Source organism: Protopterus annectens, chromosome 6.part1 (genome assembly GCF_019279795.1).
Source record: "Protopterus annectens isolate FY-2018-M chromosome 6.part1, PAN1.0, whole genome shotgun sequence".
Classification (NCBI taxonomy): Eukaryota; Metazoa; Chordata; order Ceratodontiformes; family Protopteridae; genus Protopterus; species Protopterus annectens.
In genome coordinates, this window is record NC_056738.1 from 500054097 (window position 1) to 500079449 (window position 25353).

General features: G+C 40.3%; 1 protein-coding gene across 5 annotated transcripts in view; it reads right to left on the minus strand.

The window, feature by feature from the left end:
- IGF2BP2 (insulin like growth factor 2 mRNA binding protein 2) overlaps window positions 1-25353 on the minus strand; it is a 1003123-nt gene that overhangs the window by 862566 nt on the left and 115204 nt on the right. For all 5 annotated transcript variants that reach the window (XM_044075951.1, XM_044075950.1, XM_044075953.1 and 2 more), the window contains exon 3: window positions 15096-15144. In XM_044075951.1, coding sequence (XP_043931886.1) covers window positions 15096-15144 — 49 coding nt within the window. The remainder of the gene's footprint in view (window positions 1-15095; window positions 15145-25353) is intronic.

A 25353-nucleotide genomic window follows, 5' to 3' on the forward strand; every position in this document is an offset into this window, starting at 1 on the left:
TGGCAAAGGAACCAAGGTATTGGGAGCAAATAATGAGAGGGGGAAAAGTAATAGAATGGGAAGAGGCCAATAATTTATTTGGACTGCAAGCTAGAAAGTGCCTTCCCTAGCAAGGACTGATATCAGAGTATAGACAAAGAGAAATAAATCGAGCATCCTAAGTGAAAGACCAGCACTGGTAGACTTTTTAGTAGAGTCTAGAACAGAAGCTGCTGTTAAAGGGATAATTAGTACAGCACATAAAATACTGCATGATAACTATACGAATCAGTGGATGTTAGAAAGTATTGGGAAAAGAGAGAGAGACTGGATAAGCAATTCAGATAGAAAAAAATGGGGGGGGGGACACAACATATGTAAGTCTCCTAAACACGCAAAAAAGTCTAGAAGATTTAGGATTTTTATACTCCAAGTAGACTCCAAAGAATTTTGCCTTGGGTAGATAGCAAATATTGGAGGTGTAATGGGGAAGAAACAGGTAATTGGGAACATATTTTCTGTGAGTGTAATGAACTGGCATATTTTAAAAATTCCCTACAGAGTAGGCTATCAGAAATATTGGGTAGACAAATGGCTGTAACTAAAGAAATTATTTTTCTGCGCTATGGTACAGAACCAGAATTGCCTAGACACAGTAAGGCTTTGCTAGTCTAACTATGGCGACTGCCAAAAACGCAATTACTAGAAAATAGAAATCAAAGTCTGAACCAACTGTAGTACAAGTAATGAATATAGTAACAGAGATTAAACAACTGAAAATAGGACCTTTAGTAAAGGGTAGGAGAAAATTACATGGAAAAAAAGGTAATTGTAGGAACAATACATGCAAAATACTGTTTTAGAGAAGGAATGAGGTTTAAAAGAAGGCAGGATTTGCATGAGCTATGTAATGTTTACTAACAATGAATGAATAGAGTATAAAAAGTTGTGTACTCACCAAAACGTTCCATCCGAGTTGTTGCTCTTCATTTGTCTTCAACCTGTGGGTACTCAGATCCGGCACAGATCCAACTCGGCAGCATTTCCAGCATCTGATCCAAGCTCCAAGTTCCTCGCCTACCCATAATGCCCCTGCCTCCCTCCTCCCCTCAGATCGAGTTTGCTGCCCACCACAGCATCCCAATCGGACCCAAAAACCTTGTCCCATGACAAGGGTCTCTATAAGCAAGAGGAGGAGAAAGTACAGTTTTGTACCTACTATAAATGTAGATGTTCGAGTGTTCACACTGCTGCAGTCATCACACTTGGGTTATCTGCTGTCAGGCGTTCCCACAGTTGGCCCGAGTTCCAAAGTCTTGGTCCGGCGTCGGTTGCTGTCGCTTCTTCCCTGACGTCAGTGCGACAGGGGTATAAAAGAGGCAGCCGACGCCATTTTCTTCAGTTTTTCTTGCCCCAGATGTCAGGTGCCCCCAAATAGGAAGGCAATACATAATCCTAAGTAAATTACATAAGTAGAAAACAATAGCTACAGCTGTAAGCAAATACACCATTTAGAAATACATCTTACAGATTGTATAAACAGGGAGCTATAGATAAAACCAAGGTAAAGAGGGGAAGGTGGGAGGGTAACCTGGACTGCAGCAGTGTGAACACTCGAACATCTACTTTTATGGTAGGTACAAAACTGTACTATGTTCATCATGTTACACTGCTGCAGTCATCACACTTGGGTTGAATCCCAAAGCTAAGGCTGGGCGGTTGGTACTAAACAGGGTTTGGAGACACTAGTAGACCCTGCAAAACTGCAGTGGCAAAGCCAGCTCTGGTTTTTGAGTATAGAGGTAAGTGGTAGTGCTTGGTGAAGGTTTGCAATGAACTCCAAGTTGCAGCTTCCAAAATATCCTTGGTTGGTACCCCTCTGAGGAAGGCTGCTGATGTTGCTGTAGCCCTGGTGGAATGAGGCCTAATGTTACCAGGTACAGGTTTCCCACGGTGTGTGTAGCAGAAACGGATACAATGTCCTATCCATTTTGAAATGGTCTGTTTTGATATAGGCTTTCCTTGAGATCCTGCAGCATAGGATACAAAGAGCTGATCAAATTTTCCACACTGGATACTACCTTTGGCATAAAGGAAGGGTTAGTTCGTAAAGAGACTCTGTCTTGATGAAAAATGATGAAAGGCTCCACTGCCATTAGGGCCTGTAGCTCTGAGACTCTTCGTGCTGAAGTTATTGCTAGCAGCAGGGCAGTTTTCCATGATAAAAATTGTAAATCAGCTGAAAAAGCTGGCTCGAAGGGTGATAGTGTAAGTTTTTCCAAAACAAAATTGAGGTCCCAAGTTGGTGTTGGTGCTCTTCGGGGCAGTCTTATGTTCTTAGCCCCTCTGAGGTACTGTCTTAATAATGGATGTGAAAAAATAGGAGGATCTGTGTTGCAATGAGCTGAAATAGCTGAAGCGTGGATCTTTATAGATGAAAAGGAAAGGCCTTTGTGCAACATTTCAGTTAAATATTGCAGAATCTGAGGAATATTTGGGACAAGAGGATTTTGGCCTTTAGCCTGGTTCCAGGCGCAGACTATTTTCCATTTGTCTGAGTAGGTTTTCCTGGTGCTGGGTCTCTTGGCCTCCAGAATGACATCCATAACAGCTGTAGAGGGAAGTGTTGACTGGTTGTTTAGATAATCTGCCATGCAGCCAGATTTAAAGTCTTGAGCTGGCTGGGTAGAATCTGGTTGTTTTGCTGAGTCAGCAGGTGAGGAATTTGAGGTAAAATCCATGGTGGGCCTTGAGCCATGTTCCTTAATATTGGATACCAGTGTTGGCGTGGCCAGTTTGGAGCAATGAGCATCATTTGTGGCCTCTCTAATCTGGCTTTTAGCAGCACCTTTGCCAGAAGGGGCAGTGGAGGAAAGGCATACACTGTTAGTGTTTTCCAACTGAATGAGAGGGCGTCCACTTTCCAAGCTAGAATGTGGTATGTCCTTGTGCAAAATTTTCGCAGTTGGTAGTTTTGTGGGGAGGCAAACAGATCTATGTCTGGGCTCCCCCATTTTTGAGTTATCATTGTGAATACTTGTGGGTCTAGTTTCCACTCGTGAGGATCCATGATATTTCTGCTTAGTTTGCCAATGTATTTTTCTTTCCTGTCAGGAATTGTGCTTGTAGTTGAACTTGGTAGGTCAGTGCTGTGTTCCACAAGGTCACTGCCTGCCTGCATAGGGGGTAGGAATGTGTGCCCCCTTGTTTATGTACCACATCACTGTAGTGTTGTCCGTCTTTATTAGAAGTTGTCCTGGATGTAGGAGGTTCTTGAAAGCTGTTGGGGCATTTTGTACAGCTAGCATCTCTTTTTGATTGATGTGGAGATGCATTTCATCAGCAGACCATTTGCCCTGAATACACTGTCCTGCCATCTGTGCACCCTAGGCGTAATCCGATGCATCTGTTGTCACTGTTTGCCTGGCTGTGGGCAAGGTGAAAGGCTGACACTTGTTGAGGTGACATGCCTGAACCCAACACAGAAACTCCTGTTGAAGGCAGGGAATTAGTGGTATTATTGTTTCCAAGCTGTGGCTGTGTTGAGTCCATATGCTTTTCAGGTACCATTGTAATTTCCTCATATGCAGTTTGGCATACGGTATTAGTAGTATGCAAGATGCCATGAATCCCAAGGCCTCCAGAATTTTTCTTGCAGGGAGTTGGGTCTTTGTTGCCATCATTTTGAAGTATTGAGTCAGTTGTCCTTGCTTGTCTGGTGTGAGATAAGCCATCTGGGCCGTTGTATTTAAGCTGGCACCCAGGAATATTATGTCTTGTGAGGGCACTAGTTTTGACTTCTTTTTGTTTACTGTGTACCCTAGGCAACTTAGCAGGTTTTTTACAAACACCAGATGTTTTAAAAGAATGTCCTTGCTGTCTGCTTGAATAAGGCAGTCATCCAGGTAAGGATATATTTGGATTCCTCTTTGTCTGCAGTATGCAATTACTGGTGCCAGGCATTTTGTGAAGACCCTGGGCACAGTAGATAAGCCAAAGGGCAGTGCAGAGAATTGGTAATGAGTTGTACCTGCTATAAATCGGAGGTATCTTCTGCAATTTTGTCTGATAAGGACATGCAGGTATGCCTCCTTGAGGTCTAACGTTACTAGCCAAGCCTTCTTGCCCAGCATGGGAAGAAGTTGCTGTAGTGTGAGCATCTTGAATTTGGGTACTTCCAGATATGTGTTTAGAACTGAAAGGTCCAGAATGGGTCTCCAGGCTTTGTCCTTTCAGGGAACCAGAAAGAGTCTTGAGTAAAATCCTTGTCCTTGCTCCTGTGTAGGAACCTGTTGAATGGCTCTCATGTCCATGAGTGCTGTAATTTGTCTTTGAGCCTCTGCCAGTTGATTTGATGGCAGGTTTGTCATTCCTTTTATCCTTGGTAAAGTGTGAAAGTGGAACCTGTATCCTTGAGTTACAATATTTAGGACACATTTGTCTTTTGTGATGATGTGCCAATTGTCTGCAGAAAGTGCAAGTTTTCTTCCCAAGGGAGCTGCCAAGAGTTATTTGCTTGGCAGTCTGAGGGGTAAGTCATTGTGATTGTCTTCTTATAGTTTGAGACCTGTCTTCTCCTCCTTTCTGAGTTGTGGCACCCCATTGTCATGGCTTGTAAGAGCCTTGTGGCTGACCTCTGCCCCTTGGGCATCTGTATTTGCCCCTCTGAGGTCTGTCAGAAGTTGGAAAGGACCAGTTTTTGGTTGGCCAATTTCTGCTGAAACGAGGGGGTTGGACCTGTAAAAAATCCTTGACCGTCTGCATAGATTTTGCCTTATCCTCCATTTTCTTTAAAACCTCTTCTGCTTTCACACCAAATAAAACATCCTGCTGTAAGGGTGCATCCAATAACTTTGCTTTAACATGATCAGGTAAAGTTTGTTCTTTTAACCAAGCATGCCTACAAATGACAGACCCTGTTACAGCTGCTCTGCAAGAAGCTTCCAATGAATCAAATCCACATTGCAAAGTATGTTTTCCCACTTGTTCTGCTGCATGCAACAAATCTTGCATTTCCTTGTAATCAGGCTGCTCTGAGTGCTCATTTTTTGTTTTAATTGAGACATCAAATATTGTTGATATTTCAGCATGTGAAACTGGCAATTTAAGGCCCTCATAGCTAGAGTAGCCAAGGTATATACTTTCTTTCCCCATCTGTCTAGTGCTCTAGAATCCCTTTCAGACGGTACAAGATTTTTAGCAATAGAGGCCTTAACCCCTTTGGGACCCTAGGAAATGGTTTCTGGGTCAGCAACAGGGCTTTTATATAGGAATTTATGTGAGTCAGGGACTCTGTAGTATCTCTGTCTGGTTTGGCTGGTGCAGGAGGTAATGAATCTGGGTCAAGGCTAGATTTCTGAATAAACATCATCCACAATGTCTAACACAGGTGGAATAGCAAGGGGTCTGTGCCGGGGTAGTAAGAGGAACTCTCGGAGCCTTTTCTTAGAATCAGAGTAATCCTGGCCTTCCCAGTGGAAATGTTCCTTCATGGTATGTAAAGTTTCCCCAAAAGAGTAGTCTTCTGGGGGAGATGCTGAAGGAATAGACTCTTCAGCATCAGAGTCTTCATAAGGGGGAAAAGAGTACTCCTGTTCTTCAGAAGAATCTGAGGTAATGGAAACCTGGTCAGAGGAAGCGTAGTCCTCCTCCTGCCTTCTGTCAGGTGGGGGATGGGAACCCCTGATTACGGTAATTAAGTCTTCAGCCATCTTAAGCATCTGTTTCTTAGGCATGGGGCCTTGCACTGATGCTGCTGTACAGGCTTCCTTACTTTTAATGGAGTTTTCAGTTTTGCAAAGGATTTAATAGTAAGTGTAGTCTGTCTGAAGACACCTTCAGCAACTGATGGGCTTTCAACTGCACCGGAATCCCCATCAGCCATGGAGTTGGAAGGGCCTAAAGATAAAGGCTCTGGAGGCCCTGCAATCTCCACTTGGGAGTTGGATGCAGACTGGAGTTCTAAATCAGCGGTCATCAGGGGCTGCGTAGGCGCCTCACTGAAAACCGGAGAACTGGCGACTGGCCTAGCAGAGGCCTCGGTGTCTGGTTTGGGTCTCGGCTGCCTATCCTTATCTTTGCTCTTTTTATGCATCCCAGTCGTTGGTTGCTCCGACGGCATGGTAGAATTAAATACCAAAATAATGTCGGGTGAAATCAAACCGACGTTTAATAGTTTGTTTGTTAAACCTAGCACAAAACCGACAACCCGTGACGTTGTGGTCTGGGCCTAGGCAAGGGATACGATAAGAATGAAAATCCTTATGAGGTATTTGCTTCCCACAAGAAATGCAATTATTAACTTTTTCTGACATCGGACTGAGGCAAGAAAAGGTTCCCCAACAGGGTACTTAGCTTTATTGAAGACTTCGGTCTGAAATTCGATTTGAAAATCTCAGGAGTCGGCAGACCGGCACTTGCGAACTGCTTCTGCTTCGGGCACCGCGCGGCAACAAAGACTGAAGAAAATGGCTTCAGCTGTCTCGTGTATATCCCTGTCGCACTGACGTCAGGGAAGAAGCGACAGCAACCGACGCCGGACCAAGACTTTGGAACTCGGGCAGATAACCCAAGTGTGATGACTGCAGCAGTGTAACACGATGAACATCAAAGGCATAACCATGTGGTGACCATTCCTCTTCTGGCCAGACCACCACAGCCTATGTAAGGCAGGGGAAGGAGGGAGGGATGGTTGAAGACAAATGAAGAACAACTCAGATGGAACGTTATAGTGAGTACATAACTTCTTTATCTGAAGAAGTTGTCTTCATTTGCTCTTCAACCTGTGGGACAGAGTCCTCAGCTACTAAATACCTGGGAGGTCCTCATGTAAGTATGACAGAGCCAAAGGATGCCCTGTTCCTGGATAGAATGTCCAACTTGTAATACGAGATGAAAGTATGCAAAGAAGCCCAAGTAGCCACAGAGCAAATGTCATCTAAAGACACTCTGGACCAAAAGGCAGCTGAAGTAGCCATAGATCTAGTGGAATGACCTGGTAGAGATGAACCTCTAGCCGAATATGCTAGGGTAATACACTGGGAAATCCAACGGGTCATGCTGACCTTTGACACTGTTTTCCCTAAAAAAGGCTTAGAATAGGAAATAAAGAGTTGGTCTGACTTGCAAAAGGATTTAGTCCTATGCAGGTAAAAATGTAACTGCCTATGCACATCCAACAACTGCAGTTTGTATTCTCCCTTATTTTGAAAATTTGGGAAGAAAACCTGGAAATTACTCACTTGATTACTATTAGATTCCGAAGCTACTTTAGGAAGAAAGGATGGATTAGTACACAAGGACACCCTGTCTTAACGAAATACCAAATAAGGAGGCTTGACTGACAATGCTTGAAGCTCTGAAAACCTTTTAGCAGACGTAATAGCAACCAAGAAAGTAGTCTTCCAGGACAGACATTGTACATTCACTGAGACTGCAGGCTCAAAGGGGGTGAGACCATAGCTTGCAGGGCTAGTGTGAGATCCCAAGGAGGCGTTGGGTCCTTAACCGGTGGCTGAAGTAAAAAGTAAAAAGCTGCCTTTCAAAAAGGGTTTACAAAGCTTAGAAGAAGCTACAGAAGCCACAGTGTCACCTACATGAAATGGATAGGATATAGCTTCCAATTGGACCTTGACTATAAAAGAAATGGCACCCTGCAGAAAAATACTTGCTAAAAATTGTAAAACCACCAGAACCGGAGCAGTGAAGGGGTCTACGTCACACTGAGAAGCCCAAATAGAGAAACATTTCCACTTACTGGAATAAACTTTCCTGGTAGAAGATTTATGAGCCGCAACCAAAATCCATTTGACCGGTGACGATAACCTGGGAGTCCTGACTATCATGGGAACTGGAGCAGCCAAGCAGTGAGCTTCAGACTGACCAGATCTGGATGGGGAATCCCTGAGACATGAGACCTGAAATTGGATCCAATGTCCAGGGTGGACACACAATATGAGACCACAGAGAGGGGAACCATACTTGGGGAGGCCAGAATGGGGCAATAAGGATGACAGAGCTCCCCAGCCTGCGAGCTTTCTGAAGAAATTTCGGTATCAGAGGCAGAGGAGGATAAACATACAGAAGACCAGAGGGTCAAGAGTGAATCAGAGTGCCTCTGTGGGCTTCCCCCTGAGGGGATTCAGAGCAAAAAACTCACTACACTTCACGTTGTATGGAGAGGTGAAGAGATCGCAGCAAGGCTGACCCCATTTGAGAAAGATCTGTTTCATTACCGAAGGATTCAGAGACCACTCGTAAGGCATCAGGATAGACCTGCTGAGCCTGTTGGCTAGAATATTGGACCTCTTCACAATGGTCTGGATGACTCACTTTTCTAGCAGCTTTGCAATTTCCAGTGCTACTTCCTCACTTTGCATGGGTGGAACATCCGGGAGGTGTTTGGACGGAAGAGGATGTTGACTGAAAGGGATTGAATAGCCTCTGGATATGATTTGCAACACCCAATGATCATCCGTGATGGACTCCCAGGCCGCTGGGTGTAGCAAAAGGCATCCCCTGACTGCCTCCAGAGCAGAGCAGCCAGGCAGCCCTCCCGGGTTGCTGCACAGGTCTGCCCAAGAAAGGCTCTCGAGACCCTTGATTCCTCAGACCCTCTCTGCCTTGGGGGTGGCATCTATCGAACCCCCCTCTGCCTCTGGGGGAAGGCGAACCATGAGTGTCCTGGGGTAGCTCTGAGATTTCTGGAACCACATCTTCTTGGACCCCCGCCGATTCCTTGAAAAGGTTCATTGAGGGGCCGAAAAGTGGATTCCAATGGCAGATAGAGTCTTCCGTCTTTCTCACTCTGGACTAGTGCGTCATGTACCGACTTTCCAAAGAGGATGGAATTGTCATATGGGGCGTTAGTAAAAGACACCTTAAAGGGCTCCAAGAAGGCACAAAGCCCCAGGCATGAGGCCTGGCAGGAACGCCTGTTCCAGCAGCTCTAGCAGCACCATCAGTAGCATGAGAGAGGAGACGCATAGAGGTGTTAAGCAATCAATGTGAGGGTGGCCATTCAAGAGGAGAAAACTTTCTTGTCCTCCGCCAACATGGACGCAAGGGTAGACTCAGCCATCTCCTTGACCAGATGTCACTGAAGCCTAATCATGTGTGCCAAGAAGTTCAGTGCACGCACCGAAAAAGTCGCTAAAGCATACACCTGCTTCCCAAAATGGTCAATCTTCCTGGACTCCTGGTCCGGTGGATGAACCGTAGAGCTCTCCTGTGCCAGCTCTTTCTCAGTGGCCGCTGCCACCACCATGGGATCAACAGGGGATCCCTTGGTCCAGTAATTCCTATCAGACAGCGCACTTAAATGATGTGGGAGTTTGTCCAAATTAGTTGTTTAAGGGAAGAACAGTGATGAGTTCTAAAGGACGACTTGCAGTAAAGCAATCTATTTTACTTTAGCATTGTTCCAGTTTTGTTAGTATGGAAGTTTGTAGGTATGGGGAGAAACACTGGGGTAGACAGAAAGATAGGATTTAGCTATGTTTTTTCTAGTTTGGTCCATTAGGTAGGGTTTTGTTCTATATAAGAGTCTGCACTTTTGGTGTATTTTTGTTTGCAACAGTTTGGAAGTGTGGGTCAAATTTCAAGTTGTCATCAATGGTGATTCCTAAGAGTTTGGTATTGGAGATCTGTTAAATCAGGGTGTTAAGCTATTTTGACAAGAGCTTTGCTTTAGGAGAATGTTTCAGGTGTGAAAAGTAGCAGTTTCAATTTTATTTTTTTTTGGGGGGGGGTAAATAAGAACTGTGAGTTGTCTAGCCAGGATTCTATGGACATAAAGGATTCTTGAGTAATTTCTTGACGTTTTTGTAGGTTAGAGTCTGTGCAGACGAGTAGAGGCGCATGTGCATACTGTACAACAGTGGCGAGCTTGGAAGTGGTGTGGAGGCCATTTACAAATATGCTATACAGGAGGGGTCCAAGTATGGAACCTTGTGGCACTCCTACAGTAATGGGGAGGAATGAAGCGTATTCTTGCTGCCATTTGACTGCTTGGAATCTGTTAGATATCTGTTAAACCATGAGAGAGGGGATGGGGAAGGAGACTTAAGGATGAGAGCTTTAGTAAAAGTTTGTAGTGACAAATGATGTTGATGGCTTTGGACAGGTCTACAAACAAGGAGGATACTTAGTTTCCAGTATTTTTGTTACTAATGGTATCAGCATAATGAAGTAGAGCAAGAGTGGTGCCAAGGTTAGGATGAAAACCATGTTGTGTGAGGCAGAGGAAACTGTTTATGGTTAGGTGTTGCAGTAACTGGGAATGGATACATTCTTCTGTGGTGACAGAATGTCAGTTGGTCTGAATATGGAGTAGTCAGCAGAAAGTCCTCCTTTATGAAGACAAAGCCTTCTTCAAAATAGCTGTGACACAAGATATTATAATGGATCTGTTTATTAGTATAGATATTGGATATGACAGAGCTTCAGCTGCAATTGTTAGAAATTCAGGAGGAAGGTAGTCTGCAGCACAGCCTGTAGTTCTGATTTTTAGGAGAAATTTTCTTATGGTAAAGGTAGGGACATGTTTGAGTCAGAAATGGGCCTCCATGGGGTTTTGTCAGTGGAGATGGTTTGGTTTGATGGTGGGGTTGTCTTTGATAAGTGAGGCTACAGCCTGAAGGAAGTAAAGTTATTAGTGACTGTTGATGAAGCGTCTTCTAGGGAGGGACTGGGTTGTTGACTTTGACCTGGATTTAGTAGACTTTGTATTAATGACCAACTTTTTTTAGGATTATTTTGGTGAACCTGCTGTAAATTAAAGTAGTGGAGCTGTTTTCTCATGCCTTGCACTGTGTTTGGTTTTATTTTGTCTGTCTGTAGTGTAGACGTTTTTCCTAGGATTTGTTGGTGCGCCACGCTTTCCAGGCCTTGTTTACAAGCACCATTAGCTGCCTACTTGTTTTTACATTAAATCAAATATGAGATAAGTTTATATTTATTATTTATTTTACATTTGCTGACCGGGAATGTCTGACTGAGCCAAAAACATTGCTCAGCAGAGGCCTCGGGAGAAAAGCTCCAATTAACGCAAACAATTGAAGCTCAGATAATACAAACAATTTAACAGTTCCAGGGTAATTTAAGAACTCATGCAATATATATAACAATTAAAAGTCAAAAGAAAATAAGCATCAGTACTGTATTACAAATGTTATATAATATATGAACAGTACCAGTGTCTTAAATGGTATTTTCAGAGAAAGTAAGGGAAAGGAAAGTGTAGAGGTGACTAGAGGAAGGAAAAAGGATGGAGTAGGTCGAAGGTAACAGAGATTGGTTAAAAGAGGAGACAGTGGAGAGACAGGAGAAACAAGGTATATTAGATGAATATATTCAGGGGGGGTAAAACAGCGGCAGGTCCACTGCCTTTTAAAGTACTCTTTTGTGGCCAATTTAAACTGTTTAGGATGTGTAAGTGTTCTGATTTCAAAAGGGAGTTTGTTCCATGCTATAAAGGGGTGGAGGCTATATATGTTGCACCCTGACAGACTTGGGTTTGTAAATATATTAATAGATCTTGGGACAAGCTCCGGAGATTTCTTGTAGGGTAATAGTGGGAGATGAGGGAGCATAGAGTTGGCCAAAGGCTGGCTGATATAGAATTGAGTGTATGGTTTGGAGCTGTGAGAGGAGGAGTAGGTGAGGTAGTTCAAGATAGTTTAAGTGTTTTAGGGAGAGACAGTGGTGGGATTTATGGGCTTGTAGAGCTGTAAATCTAGCTATTTTGTGATATGCTGACTCAAGCTTGGTAAGTAGAAAGGAGTTTGGATTTGTGAGACTTTGGGAGCAATAAGTTAAGCAGGGTAGAAGCTAAGCATGTGTGACAGTAATCCTAGCTTTAGGGGTGAGAAATGTTTTGTTTCTGTATAAAAGTCATAGTTTCTGATGGGTTTTCCTGATGCAATTAATGTGTTGGTCGAATTTTAGCTAATCATCAATGATAACACCAAGGAGTTTTGTGCTGGATTCACCTTCAATAGGGGGTATTAAGTGACATTATGGAAAAATAAGATTTGATGTGGTTTACTGTTTTGGGGAGAAATAGTAGTAGTTTTGTTTTTTTTTTACGGTTGAGGATGAGCTGATTATTGCACAGCCATGTCTCAATTGAATTAAAGGAAGACTGCGTAGCAGACAAGAGTTCAGTGGGAGAATTGGCAATGGTTATGACTGTAGAGTCATCAGCGTATTGGACTATAGAAGACTATGGGGAGGAGGAATGGAGTAAGTTAGTGAATATATTAAAAAGTAGTGGTCCGAGAATGGATCCTTGTGGGCCATCCATTTTTATTAGAAGGGGAGTAGATGGTACAGAGTGCCATCACACTGATTGCAGTCTGTCTGTGAGATAGATGAAGAACCATGCAACTTTATCTGGGGAGAAATTGAAGTTAGACAGCTTGTTCAGTAGCAGAGAGTGAGAAACAGTGTCAAAGGCCTTTGAGAGATAAAGGAATAGACAGGAAATAAGTTTATAATCCTCTGGCTAAAGAAATAGTACTGAGGAAGGACAGAAGAGCAGTGGTGGTGCTATGTTTAGGTAGGAAACCATGCTGTGTAGAAGTGAGCAGTTTTGTTTGTAAGAGATATTGCATAACTTGTGTGTGTAACTTTAGACAGAGGGGAGAGGACAGCAACAGGTCTGAAATTAGAGATTTCCGAGGAGTTACCTCCTTTATGAATAGGTAGGGTGTAGAACTGTTTCCAGATAGATAGGACTTTAGATTCAGAGACAGAGCGATTGATAATGATAGATACAGGCAGAGCAAGAGAGTGAGCTATTATCTGGAGCAAGTATAATGGGATGTTGTCAGCAGATACAGAGCGTGATTTTAGCCTATAGAGCAGGGTTTTGATGTAGGTAGTGGGAACAGGTTTGCGGGAGAAAGTGTTAAAAGAGTTAGCAGTTGAAGAAGGTTCAGGACAGTTGGGATCATTGGTGTTAGAGAGGTTGGGGTTAAATAGTTTGGATATTGATTCTATAAAGTAGGTGTTGAAGGAGTTGGTAGTTTCATCTGGTGATTTGTCAGGGTATGGGTTGGGTGAGGTAGGGTTGCCAGGATGTAGTATCTGGTTTATTGCATTCCAGAATTTTTTAGGATCAGACTTTACAGTTGTTGGGGGGTTGTGGTAGAATTCTTGTTTGTCTTTATTGATTAGTTTTTTTGCCGATTTCTTTGTTCTTTATATCTTTGCAGGTCAGCAGGGTCTTTAGATTGTAGCCATGTTTTCTAAGCCCCATCTCTGGTTTTCATGAGGGTGTGAGTAGTTTTAGATAGCCAGCAGGATAAATTCGCTTTTATCCTTATTTTACAGAGTGGGGCTATTGAGTTTAAGACATCAAGGAAAGTTGAGTTGAAAGCTTGGACAGTTTCATCAAGTGGGAGCTGGGTGAGGAAATTCTAATTAATGCTACAGATTAGGGTTTTAAATGTTTCTGAGTTGAAGTTGGAGAGATTGCAGCAGGTGATAAATCTATGTGGTGTAGACACATGGGTTAGTATACCTGAGCACTTTTATGGGTGAGTGGTCACTCAGGGAGTCAGGAAGTGTTTCAGGTTTGTGATACTTAGAGGGATTTGTACCTACCATAAATGTAGATGTTCGAGTGTATACACTGCTGCAAGTCATTACACTTGGGTTATCCTGCCGTCAGGCGGTTCTCCCCAGTCGGCCTGAGTTCCAAAGTTTTGGTCCGACGTCGGTTGCTGTCGCCTCCTCCCTGACCAGTCAGTGCGACAGGGGTATAGAAGATGCAGCAGACGCCATTTTCTTCAGTTTTTCTTGCCGCGCGGTGCCCGAAGCAAAAGCAGTTCGCAAGTGCCAGTTGGCAGACTCCTGAGATTTTCATTCTGAATCCAGAACCAAAGTCTTCTACAAAGCTAAGTACCCCGTTGGGGAACCGCCTGATGGCAGGATAACCCAAGTGTAATGACTGCAGCAGTGTAACACGATGAACATCTAGTATCCAATCTATGAGGATGCAGGGGGAGAGTTATTTGTATGGGTTGGTTGAGAGATTAGCTGAGTAAATCCATATAGATTTATATGATGTGGGGAGCAAGGGTTACTGCGGGTTAGTCTAATAATTGTCCCCCCAAGAAGGATGGTTTTGTTAGAGATGTTTTGAGACAAAGAAGCCTCGTTGGTACAGCGGTAGCATTGTCATCTCACAGCAAGAGGTTCTCCTGTTCGATTCTCGGCTGGAGCGCTTTCTATGTGGAGTCTGCATGTCCTCCCTGCGGTTGAGTGACGTTCGAAAGATATGCGTGAATGGGCATGCCTTCGTTGAAGGTTGGGCGTCAGGCTGGCACCTCAGCACTGTAAAAATCTACTGCCAATCATTAGCAGACCGGAGTTCCGCTGTGGCGACCCCTAACCAGGAAAAGCCAAAAGAAGAAGGAGAGAATGCTTTCCAGCAGGGGAATATTATCACCTGGTGGAATGTAAATGGCTACTATGGTAATGGTAGTATAGTTATTGAGTTTAAAGTTATCTGCCATCAGGCAGGAGAAAAGGATGGGATAAGATAGTTGAGAAGTATGGTGTTGAATCAAGCTGCTTGACTGAATGCCAACTTGAATCGTGGGAATTAATTTTATTGTTAAGTTAAATGCTCTTCCATTACCCTGACAACACTGTTATGAATATTCAAATTTAAAAAAAATGTCTAAGATATAGTCCCAGTGCCCAGAGTCCTATCAGTTCCAACACTTGCCATAAAAGTATGTCCATTATATGTATGTGAGCAGAGATGTACTTTTTCTTGGAAGCAAAGTTTTATTCAGGCAGCTAGAGAACAGCAGGGGGAGAAGCACCACAGAAATCTGACTAACTTCCAGCAAAAATATAAACCCTGTAATTAACTTATTTTACAAAAACTGATTACATCATCTGATCAAACTAAGCAGCATCTTTTGAAATGCATTGCTGAATTTCGTCAAGCTACAATGTTTCTCTGTCATGCAAAAGGAATCCAAACAAGGCCTACCATGCCTGCCCAATATTATTAATGCAAATGTTTACAAGGAACATTCTTAAGGGCTGTGTTTTAATCTCTAACAAACTATTTCATAAGACAAATATAACTTGCTTACCTCCCACTGTAAATGAGGGGGGATGTTACGGATTTGAATTTTTCTGCTCCTGTTCAAAGAAAAGAGAATATTGTTCAGTCTATTACTTTCATAACAAAGCTACCACAAAATAAACACAAAGTTCTTCTATTGTTGTTCACACACATTATGCACATTTAACATTAGCAATGTATTTGCTGCATGGTAGGATAAAACTGATCCTGTATGGGATCAGAGCAAATGCTAAACTATCTCTAACTGGGTGGATGTTGAAAGTGAAACAAAATACAGTAGTCATAAAATGAACCATGTACAGATATGATTTAGCAATGAGAATGCAATACAAACTGACCTAGAAACTGTTTTTATTTTTCACAATTAGATAAATATTTGTGTTAACCTTCACAGTTTATCATATATGTTATAGGCAATATAAAGACTTTTCTGTCTTGGGGCAAACAAACTTTCAGATAAATCTGAGCCACTTTTTATGTGATGACATAGTTACTCAGTAATACTGTGTGGTTAGATTAGCTCAAAAGGTAACCTGATACAGTGTCCTGCAGCCATACATCCAAGAGTCGACACAGAGAGCTGGATCAGTTCTTCTGTCTTCATTTTCCTTTAGTGAATTACTTTCACTGGCAAAAGCTGTCCTCACTAATGTGACATACATTTCGCAAATACACCAAGCCTATTATTGCTACAAGTTGGTTGTGTTCCAGCCAAACATTTATTTATTTATTTACTTGCTTGCTTGTATTGTTTTCTGGGGTACAGCACTGATCTCCATGGACCATTTTCAGACTCATCCCAAGAGCAGTGTCTGGTTAAGTGTCTTGCTCAGAGTCACACAGTTAGACAACGGAGGCTGAGGGAATCAAACCTTGCACCACTGGACTACAGACAACTTGTTACAGAGGCATATTGGTGTGCAATCCCCTACTAGGAATATGGTTTCTGTTTTCATAGGTAGGTACTAGGCTAGTGGCCCTAGGGCCTATATAACCCTAGTCAAAAAGGTACCCTGGCTTTCGCCATCAAATAAAATAATTTTCCTGTGCCCCTGTCGAGCAGGGCCACAGAAGTGATCCCCGGGGTGAATTTCCTATTTCCCATCCAATTATCAAGATTTTTCTTGGAGTGCTAATGAGGAGCTTTGTTGGATATAGATAGGTAGTTTGTTCCAGAGTATGGAAAGTCTCTAGGACAGGAATCTATCCCTCCAGCATGTTCTGTTCATTGTGGTGACAAGGTTTAGGTCCCTAGAGCATTACTACAATATAATAATAGAATAATAATAAGACATATGACAGATAATAAGACTTAAAGGATTTTCAACTGGAAACAGACTGCCTGCCTTGCTTGGATTACTTTCGAATACTTAGTAATTCTGTACAATTATATATATATATATATATATATATATATATATATATATATATATATATATTTGTTGTATCTTTCGGCTTTTCCCGGTTAGGGGTCGCCACAGCGGAACTCCGGTCCACTAATGATTGGCAGTAGATTTTTACGTACCGAGTTGCCAGCCCTGACGCACCACCTTCAATGAAGGTACGCCCTTCTGCAGTTTGAAGGTACATTCATTCACGCATGTCTCCACACAGAAGTCACTTTAGCTGAGAATCAAACAGGACAACATCTTACTGTGAGGCGACAACGCTACCGCAGCACCACCACCGCACATATATATATATATATATATATATATATATATATATATATATTTTTTTTTTTTACTTAAGATGAGTTTAAGTTTGCTTCTTCTACTTTTATCTGATCTGATTAATATACAGTGATTAACTAGAGATATATGGACTGAAAATCTTCCACACAGAGAAGTCTCTTGCACCGTTTTGTTTTTGGATGCAACATCTGATATCTCTCAACCCTGCTGCATTTAGTTCATAGTCACAACTCTACTTATCCCAATGCAATCTATGTTTTTGAAAAAGCATACTGTCACTTTTCTTGCATTTCTACATTTGAGATGTTTGCCCTTGAACAGAACAGCTGTTATACTTTTTTTTTCTTATTACGCACCATTGTCTCTCTCGCTACAACATTTCTATCATCCTAAGGGTGCAGAATACCTGCAAGATTCAAGATTTTTTTGATGCGCAGTTTATAGTGCGCACAGATCACTACAGAGCACAATTTTGACTGCAAATGTAATACTGGCATTAATTTCTAATTCCTGGTATGCAATGAAGAGCGATGAAGCTCAGAAAAACATACTTTCTAAAGCGTTTTGCCCAGGATGGCTGCCCCCTTCATCTCACCCCTAGCTAATCTGCAGTTTGATGTATAGAACTGATGTTAATAAATGTCTTAGCTGTACAGTTAAGTTCTTACTCTTGTAAACTACATTACCAAAAACTGTACTTTTAAATCTACGTTACTGGAGTCCTAATAAATGAATACTGATTCTAGGTGGACACAAATCCAGGATTAGGATATAAAACAGTCATATTTTAAACCAGAATATATGAAAAAAGGTATCACTGATAACAGACATTTTAAATGTTTATGAAGATACTTCCTGGAAAACTTAAAAGGAATACGGCAAACCAGGACCGAACCTTATACTGGATAAAGGACATTCAAGGAAAATGCATTTGATCCAATGGACTTTTGACTAAAAAAAAGTGACAGACTCTGCTTTGATCACACATTTCTTCCACAGTGCAATGACCGCTCTTTCCCCATAAACATATCCATGTGTACACACTCTTCCCTGCATTGCCACAACTAAAATCAAACTCTGGGGGGGCACTGTAGTTTGGAGTATGGTCACATTCCCCTTTCATGGATCTAGATGGACATTTAAATACCACTTCAATGAAGCAGTATTTGGCAGCATCTAGCAACACATCCAATAAAGATGCAGTACAAGTCATTAGATGCATTTTCTTAGTTAATGACAGAAATAGCAAATATTTCAATTTCGTTAGACAGGCTCACAGATCTTCTCTAAATGGAGTACTTACTGATATGACGGTTATCTGGCTAACCAAGTAAAACAGCTGTAAGAAAATGAGGAGTGAATTTAAACTACTTTGTTTACTCTAGAGGATACCGTCACAACTGTAGGACTGCAATTCCATTACAATTATATGCACAACGAATTCAACAAATGCTTTTTGAACACTTTTGTCTTGCAGCATGAAGCATACAATTGCCCTCAATTTGGGTATTGTGGATCCCAGACCAAGTAAATTTGTCTACAGGATGCATGAGGTACAGAAAGCGAACCACTGGCATACCTACATGCTCTACACCTAGGAACATGTTTCTGTACATATGTTGGCAAATGGAGTTTTCTTCTTCTCTGTCATGTTCTCTTTCAACAAACTTATGGCAAGCAGACATCAGAAAATGCTAGCACTGTACTGTATTATAAATGTTGCTTTAACAAGCTACATTCTGGATATGTGTCGCACCTTGAGGGGGAAGGGGTGTCTTTAGACAGTTTCTCTCTCTTGTCTCTGGATCCTGCTTCAGACAACAGGGCAGCAGCTAGTTAATTCTAAGTTCGATTATGTATACTTAAAATCCTTACGCTGGATGACCATGAATGCATACTACTTCAACAGGTAGAAAAGGTAAATCAATAAATGCCTTCTAGTTCTAGATCAAAATTTTCCAAGAAATTAGACTAATGTTGCATGAAAGTTTGTCAGCACAGAGGAGTGAGACTATGAGTTGGTAAAAAGTTTCTTCCTGTAATCCATATTTTGAGTTCCTCAGCCTCAATCTGCTTAATGTGTGACTGAGCAGGTCATTTAACCAGATAGTGCTCTGCAGCATTTGGGAAACTGGGATACGCAACTCAATGGTGTCCCTGACTGAAAAATTACACAAGGTTCTTTGAACATAGTCCCTCAAACTTAAAATATTCCAAGTTAATGATTTTTGAACAGTAACATTAGTTAGCAGATTTACACAATCTACATCTCAGGAAGTTGAGAACTATTCCCTCTACAGTTGCACTAAGTGAATAGACGTATGGAGGCCATAGGCTCTTCACAATTGCTTTGAGTGGTGGGCTTTCATCAGAAATGCATGATGTCCTTTAACTCGTACACTTTTCATCATTCCCACTAACCACTGAAAAAAAAACAGTTTTGCTAACATGGTTGAATGTTTTTCTCAACATTTGACTACAGCAAGCTTCAGTCTGGTGAGCTGTAAGGAATTTTACTGAAACATATTCTCCTCTGGAATTTTATGCTGGTCAGGATGTTTAACCATGGTTTAATGGTGTCGTTAAGTATATAATATTTTGCATTTACACTTTCACTTCTCCTGGGTCATACAAGTTAGACTACATGCTGAACAATTTACTGCCAGTCTTAATTTATGGATTATTATAGTTTTTTGCTCTTAACTGGGAATATAAAAATGATTCACATTAATACAGAAAATTATTTATTTTGCTGCTGTTATCTAGTAACAGCTACTAGCTGTAGTCGTCTAACTTTGTGTGACTAAATGTCTTGGTCAGAATCACATTTTGCAACAATGGTTATGAGTGTGAAAACCTCAAACCTACAAGGTAAAATTCATCCATGCCTTGTTACTTTATCTACCAGGTAATACAGACCACTGAATTAAGCAGAAGAGAAACTCAGTTACATAACCGCCATACAGCAGCATATAATAATACAAAGAATTAACAAATTCTGATGGATTAAGCCATATCAAACAATTCCTCAGAGGCTAATGTCCCAATGTCTAAAAGTAGAAGTTGGAGAATGTGGAAAGAGGGGGGCAGAAATAAAGAAAGATCCTTATGTAAACGTCTGTAAAGATGAGTCATAAATTACTGCAATAACTTTTTTTACTGTCTAAAATTAGCAGGTCTGCATGTTCCATTGGTGTTATTTCCATACACTGTTATTTTTTTTTCTTTTATCATTACTCGGGCATAAGTGTGCCTTTCACAGAAAAAAAACACATGCATTAGCATAATGCTCATAAAATATTCTGTATTACAAAATGGCAACTGACCGTGCTAACAGCAGGCAAGTCCTTCAAGATGAGCCTAAACAATAAACTGTCTAGTCTACTCCTAATGTAGGAAAGTAAAGAAATTCACAGAAACCAACTGGGCATTTCAGTCAAAATTAGTAAGTTTTAAAATAAGGAGTCATACCAAGCATCCCTATATCAGGATATCCTCAAGTAGTTTCCATCAGAATAGCAATAATTCAGTTGACAACCACATTACAATCCACTAGGTCTCTGGATACCGGTCAATAAATCCATAGAAGGAACATAAATAGTCTGCCCTTTTCTCATACAACTAAACAGAGATTCTGTCATCAATGCAAAGCTGAATTTTTAGAAGACACTGTATTTAAAGGGAACAATTCTCCAATCATTGTTCCACAAAGTGAATACATTTCTCTGAAATAACTGGCATAGGAAATAAATGATGATCACCACAATCACTCATTTTAAGGAAGCTTTCATAAACACTATAAGCAGCAGTAAAATCAGGATAAATCTTATTTTTACTTTATGAAACAAAGTTCCCTGCAAAAATGCTTGGCATTAGATGGAGCAAATGTCAAGATGTGTTGCAATCCTTCGGTAATCACATCATACTGCTCATAGCTGTTGCATTTTCAAGACAGACACCCTCTTTTTAGGATGATAGGCATTACATGATGTCCCACACAAAAACCGGTTTGCTCTTAATACATTAATAAACTTTCATGTTGGTGGAAGTGTGTAGTATTTAAGTAATAAAATGGTAAAGCAGGCAATTAATATGAGCACTGCCAAATTATCTCATGCAGTCTTGCACTAAAAGGTTCTTAGCACTACAAGTCTAATGAAAAAAGCTCCAGTTTTTAATAAGTATTGTGCATAAAGCTTCTCACACTTGCCATTTTTTCGCAAAATCGACCTAAAAATAAGCATCTCAACTAGTGCTGAAAAACAAGGAAGCTCATTTATCCCTAGCTAGAACATAACCTACAACTACTCAATAATTAATATTCCCACCAAATGGCAGCTAGTGCCATCACCAAAATGTTAAACACAGAAAGCTGCCATGACAGTAAAGGCCACCCAAGTCAAACATAAGTTAACATGTAGACGGATTTGTCTTGGTAAAATTAGTGTACAAGTACCACACTAACCCTCATTTAGTATGTTTTACAACAGCTGCCATCGACAAGTCATGTTGAACACATTATTTCAGTGAAACTTCTAAAAACTATTATAGACAGCATAAATCTTAAACAAGCACACACAGTTAAAGAACAGTGTCTACTTATCAGTTGCCAACTTAAATTGAGTAATTTAAGAACAGTTTATTTTAGAGCCACTAAATAAAAAACACAGATTTAATCTGAGAAAATTACCTCGGTAAAGAGAAGTGCAGAAAACAGTAACAAAAGTGAATTATCAGTGTCTTGATAATGCAGAATGAATGTCTACAAATTCACATGCTGTGCTTATGAGCAACATTAGACACCAGTGAAGAAAGAAGAATGCTTTAGCCAAATAAATAAATAAATGCCCTCTCATGCACACCCAAGAATCTGCTGGCTTGCAGGAAAAAAAAAAAAAGAACTGAACACTTGTTCTACCCATAGTAAAAGTGGAAAGACCCTTGATAAAGCTTCACATATCAAAGCAAGTCAAAGCTTGCTTACTCTGATTCCTTGACTAGCATCTGCTGCTTACATTGGAAAAATGAAGGTGGATAATAGCAGCAACTCATTAAAGAACTACAATAGCACAATTACAGATTCGTGATTGCTAAATCTTTGTGGGTTTTTTCTCACAAAACAGGAAACATGACACTTGCAGTACTTACATTTAGAAGACCGTCTGTTACCCGATACATAACTACCCAACTTTTCAAATTATGATGAACTACCGTGATGTTCTTTACTCCTGCAAACTGTGCCAACAGTGAAGAGGAAAGCAGAAACATTAAGAAAAGGTCACAATTAGATAGTGAATCTCTACCAAAAACAGTGAACAAAAATGAGCAGAGGGTTGGTATGTCCACTAATGAAGCCTGAGAATGCAAATACTATGGGGAAGAGTGGAAAGAGTGGTGAGACAAAGGCAAAGAACAGGAGCCAAACCTACAGAAGCTAGAGAGGCCCCCAAGAAGACGGCAGTGACACGTGACAACAGGAGCAGCTACCTATAGTACTCTGGGGCAATGACATGGAGCTAAGCATGTGTGTTAGTCTGACCTTGCATTTCTTGCGCAAAAAAAAAAAAAAATACTTAGTCAAGATTCTGTTACTGTTTTGATCAGTGTCTTTTGATGAAAAATGTTCTTTTAAAAGAAAGAACAAAACTAAAGAAGCCTCTTTGATGAACTGGCTAAAAGGAATAGTTATGTTACCTTTGTTATCACTGCTTCTCTAAGTGGTCTTGCACCTGCAACTCAGCTGTTCACAGAAGAGCGTCTATGTAACAGTTCGCTCTTCAGCTACTTTCACACTATTTTTTTTTTTTACATGCCATATTTCTTTAATTGTATTTAACACGGCTTTAGACTGTGCTTATTAATCTTCTCCTATCAAAATTTCCTAAACTTACTTACTAAATTCCATACTAAAATATGTTTTATCTGGTTCTAAAGGAGTGGTACGCATTTTATCTGGTTCTAAAGGAGTGGTATGCATCAGATTTCAACAGATCCTGATTTGCAGTGTTTCTTATTACATTAAGCTGCATTCTCTTATCTGTTGCTTTAGTTTTTTTCTTCCAAGCTCCTTCAAATGGGCTGGCCTCAGACGCATAGTTAGCAAATTTAAATAAAATAAAATGAAAAAAATTTCTCTCACACTAAACAAGCCTAAATCATAATATGTGTCTAATTTGTTCATATCATTCCACAGCATATCATAAAAGAAAAAAGGGAACAACTGTTAACACCAGAACAGCAACTCAACAGTACATGAATTTCCAGTGTGTGTGTGTGTGTGTGTGTGTGTGTGTGTGTGTGTGTGTGTGTGTGTGTGTGTGTGAATTTACACACACACAAATTATTCCATTAAAATACAGCCAAATCATGGATATTTCACCTCCCAAATGTAACTGTCATAAACTAACAACACATTTTAACACCAAATCATCTTGGAGAAAACACAAAAATCACCATGAATGCCTGCATTTGACAATCAAAAGTAGTAGCCCTTGCTTGATTATATATGGTCCTGCAATTTCACAGTTTAAAATTGTATTAAACAGCCACTTTTTATACCTTCAGTGCAATTTTCTACAACCTGAAAATCTGTCACCATCATTTCTAAATGTACATTATTGCTCTGGACTGCTGAAACTTTGCTATGGCAGATGGACTTAAACGAAAAAAGGAGACTAGCATGGTAGGTTTCTTAGAGTTTGTACCACCTGCTAAACAAACAAAAATGTTTTAAAAATGACAATGTCTATAGAGGAGGAAGAGGAGTCGGTCAACGTTATGTACACCTACCTCATACTGTTAGCCTGACATGCAACAAGTACAGCCGTTTAATGTTTTAAGGAACACAACTGAAATTAGAGCAACAGAAAAAAAAGCTGAAACTACTTTATTGGTCCTGTGAATAAAACTGAACTATATGGTTTCATAAATGCTCTTAATACTAACATAAAAATCAAACAGAATCTGAGAAGAAATGCTGAGTAACTGTATGAATAATGAACAGCTGAAAATATTTAATAAAATGTGAAAGGAAATGAAGATTGTAGTAACATCAAGGAGCAAATATAACATTAAAATAAAATGCCTGCATTTATAAGAAAACAGGATATTCTTAATTCCAGTAAAGAACATGAAGACTGGAAAGGTGAAAAGTGTTAATTAGTGTACTAATGACTTTTTCCCTCCCTTTCTGACATGCTCAGTTTGTGTGTGCACTGTTTTCTTCTAAGAGAAAAACAAACTCTGATTCATAAACAAATACAAATAAAACTCCCAGAACACACTAGTTTTGTAGACTGAAATCTGTGTTCACATTCTTTATCAGATACAATAAATACCCTGCTCAATTAACAGTTAATTATTAAATTACTTCTTAGAACATTCACTTAAGTGTTTTGGAAAACATATAACCATTTAAATATCTGCAGAAACACTCTTATTTTAAAACATGTTATTCCACTTTTGCTTCTAATTTTAAATGTAAATGTCCTGTGTTATAATTATCAATTAATTTCATTTTCTAAAATACTACAAAAAATTTAAATCTATTAGATTTCCTACATGCACTTCAAAACAGCACCTTACCACAGTAGTGTTCTTATTTATGTGACTGCAGTCCCTTAGATGTTCCTAATTTCTAACTCTAGTCTCTCTCTTAGTTTTACTTACATTAAGTAAATGGCATTCCCCAAACCAATTCCATAAATCAAGATCTCCAGCTGACATATGGATCTTTGTTAATGTTCAGTTCCACTCAGGTTGCACAGACATGTCTTTAATGGTCTTTTCATCCTTGTTTTAAAGTAATTTTGGTTCCTCTGTGTAACATACTTTCACTATCTGCATAGAAATCAAATGCTACTGTGGGACAGACTTCTATCATAGTCTGTGAACAAGACACTAGCACATTTTAGTTGAAGCCACATCTCATGACAGAAAATAAAGTTTTGTTAAAAAAATTAGGCATTGCCTGTTACTGTACAGCTCTCTAAAAATCAGGTTTGCAGTGACTTTTCATTTTATGAACTTGCACTCCATCAACTCTTTCTAACTCGTTTAATTATATCTTAATTATAACCTCTTTTTCCGAAGCTTCTTTATTAGAAATCTAGCTTTTTTACAACCATGTATACTAGACTAATGTCTTATTTTGAGGAATTCTCCAAAGGATAAAAAATGTTAATTTAACGCTTAAGATGTAAAGAAATATAGCAAATTGTGTTGTTTTGTGGAAAGCTGCAGACAAAAACGTTCCTCCTTCCTAGCCCAAATACAGAAAGTCAAAATAATGAACATCTAGTTTAGAAATCTGTGCTAATTCAATTTCCTGACTGCCAGCACTGAACCTCTCTACAAATTCACTAAACCGTTATTTTTTGCCTCTCATCTATAAAATATACATAAAAGACCACTTAGGTAGGTTCATAGATTAGTACTAGGCTAAATGCCCTTGAGGGACATTTTGTGGGCCATTTTAAGCCTAGCCAATTACCCGATGTAAGACTCAAACCCTGGACCTTGTGTTTGTAAGGTAAACACCTTAACATGTATGCCAACCAGCTAACTTCCCAT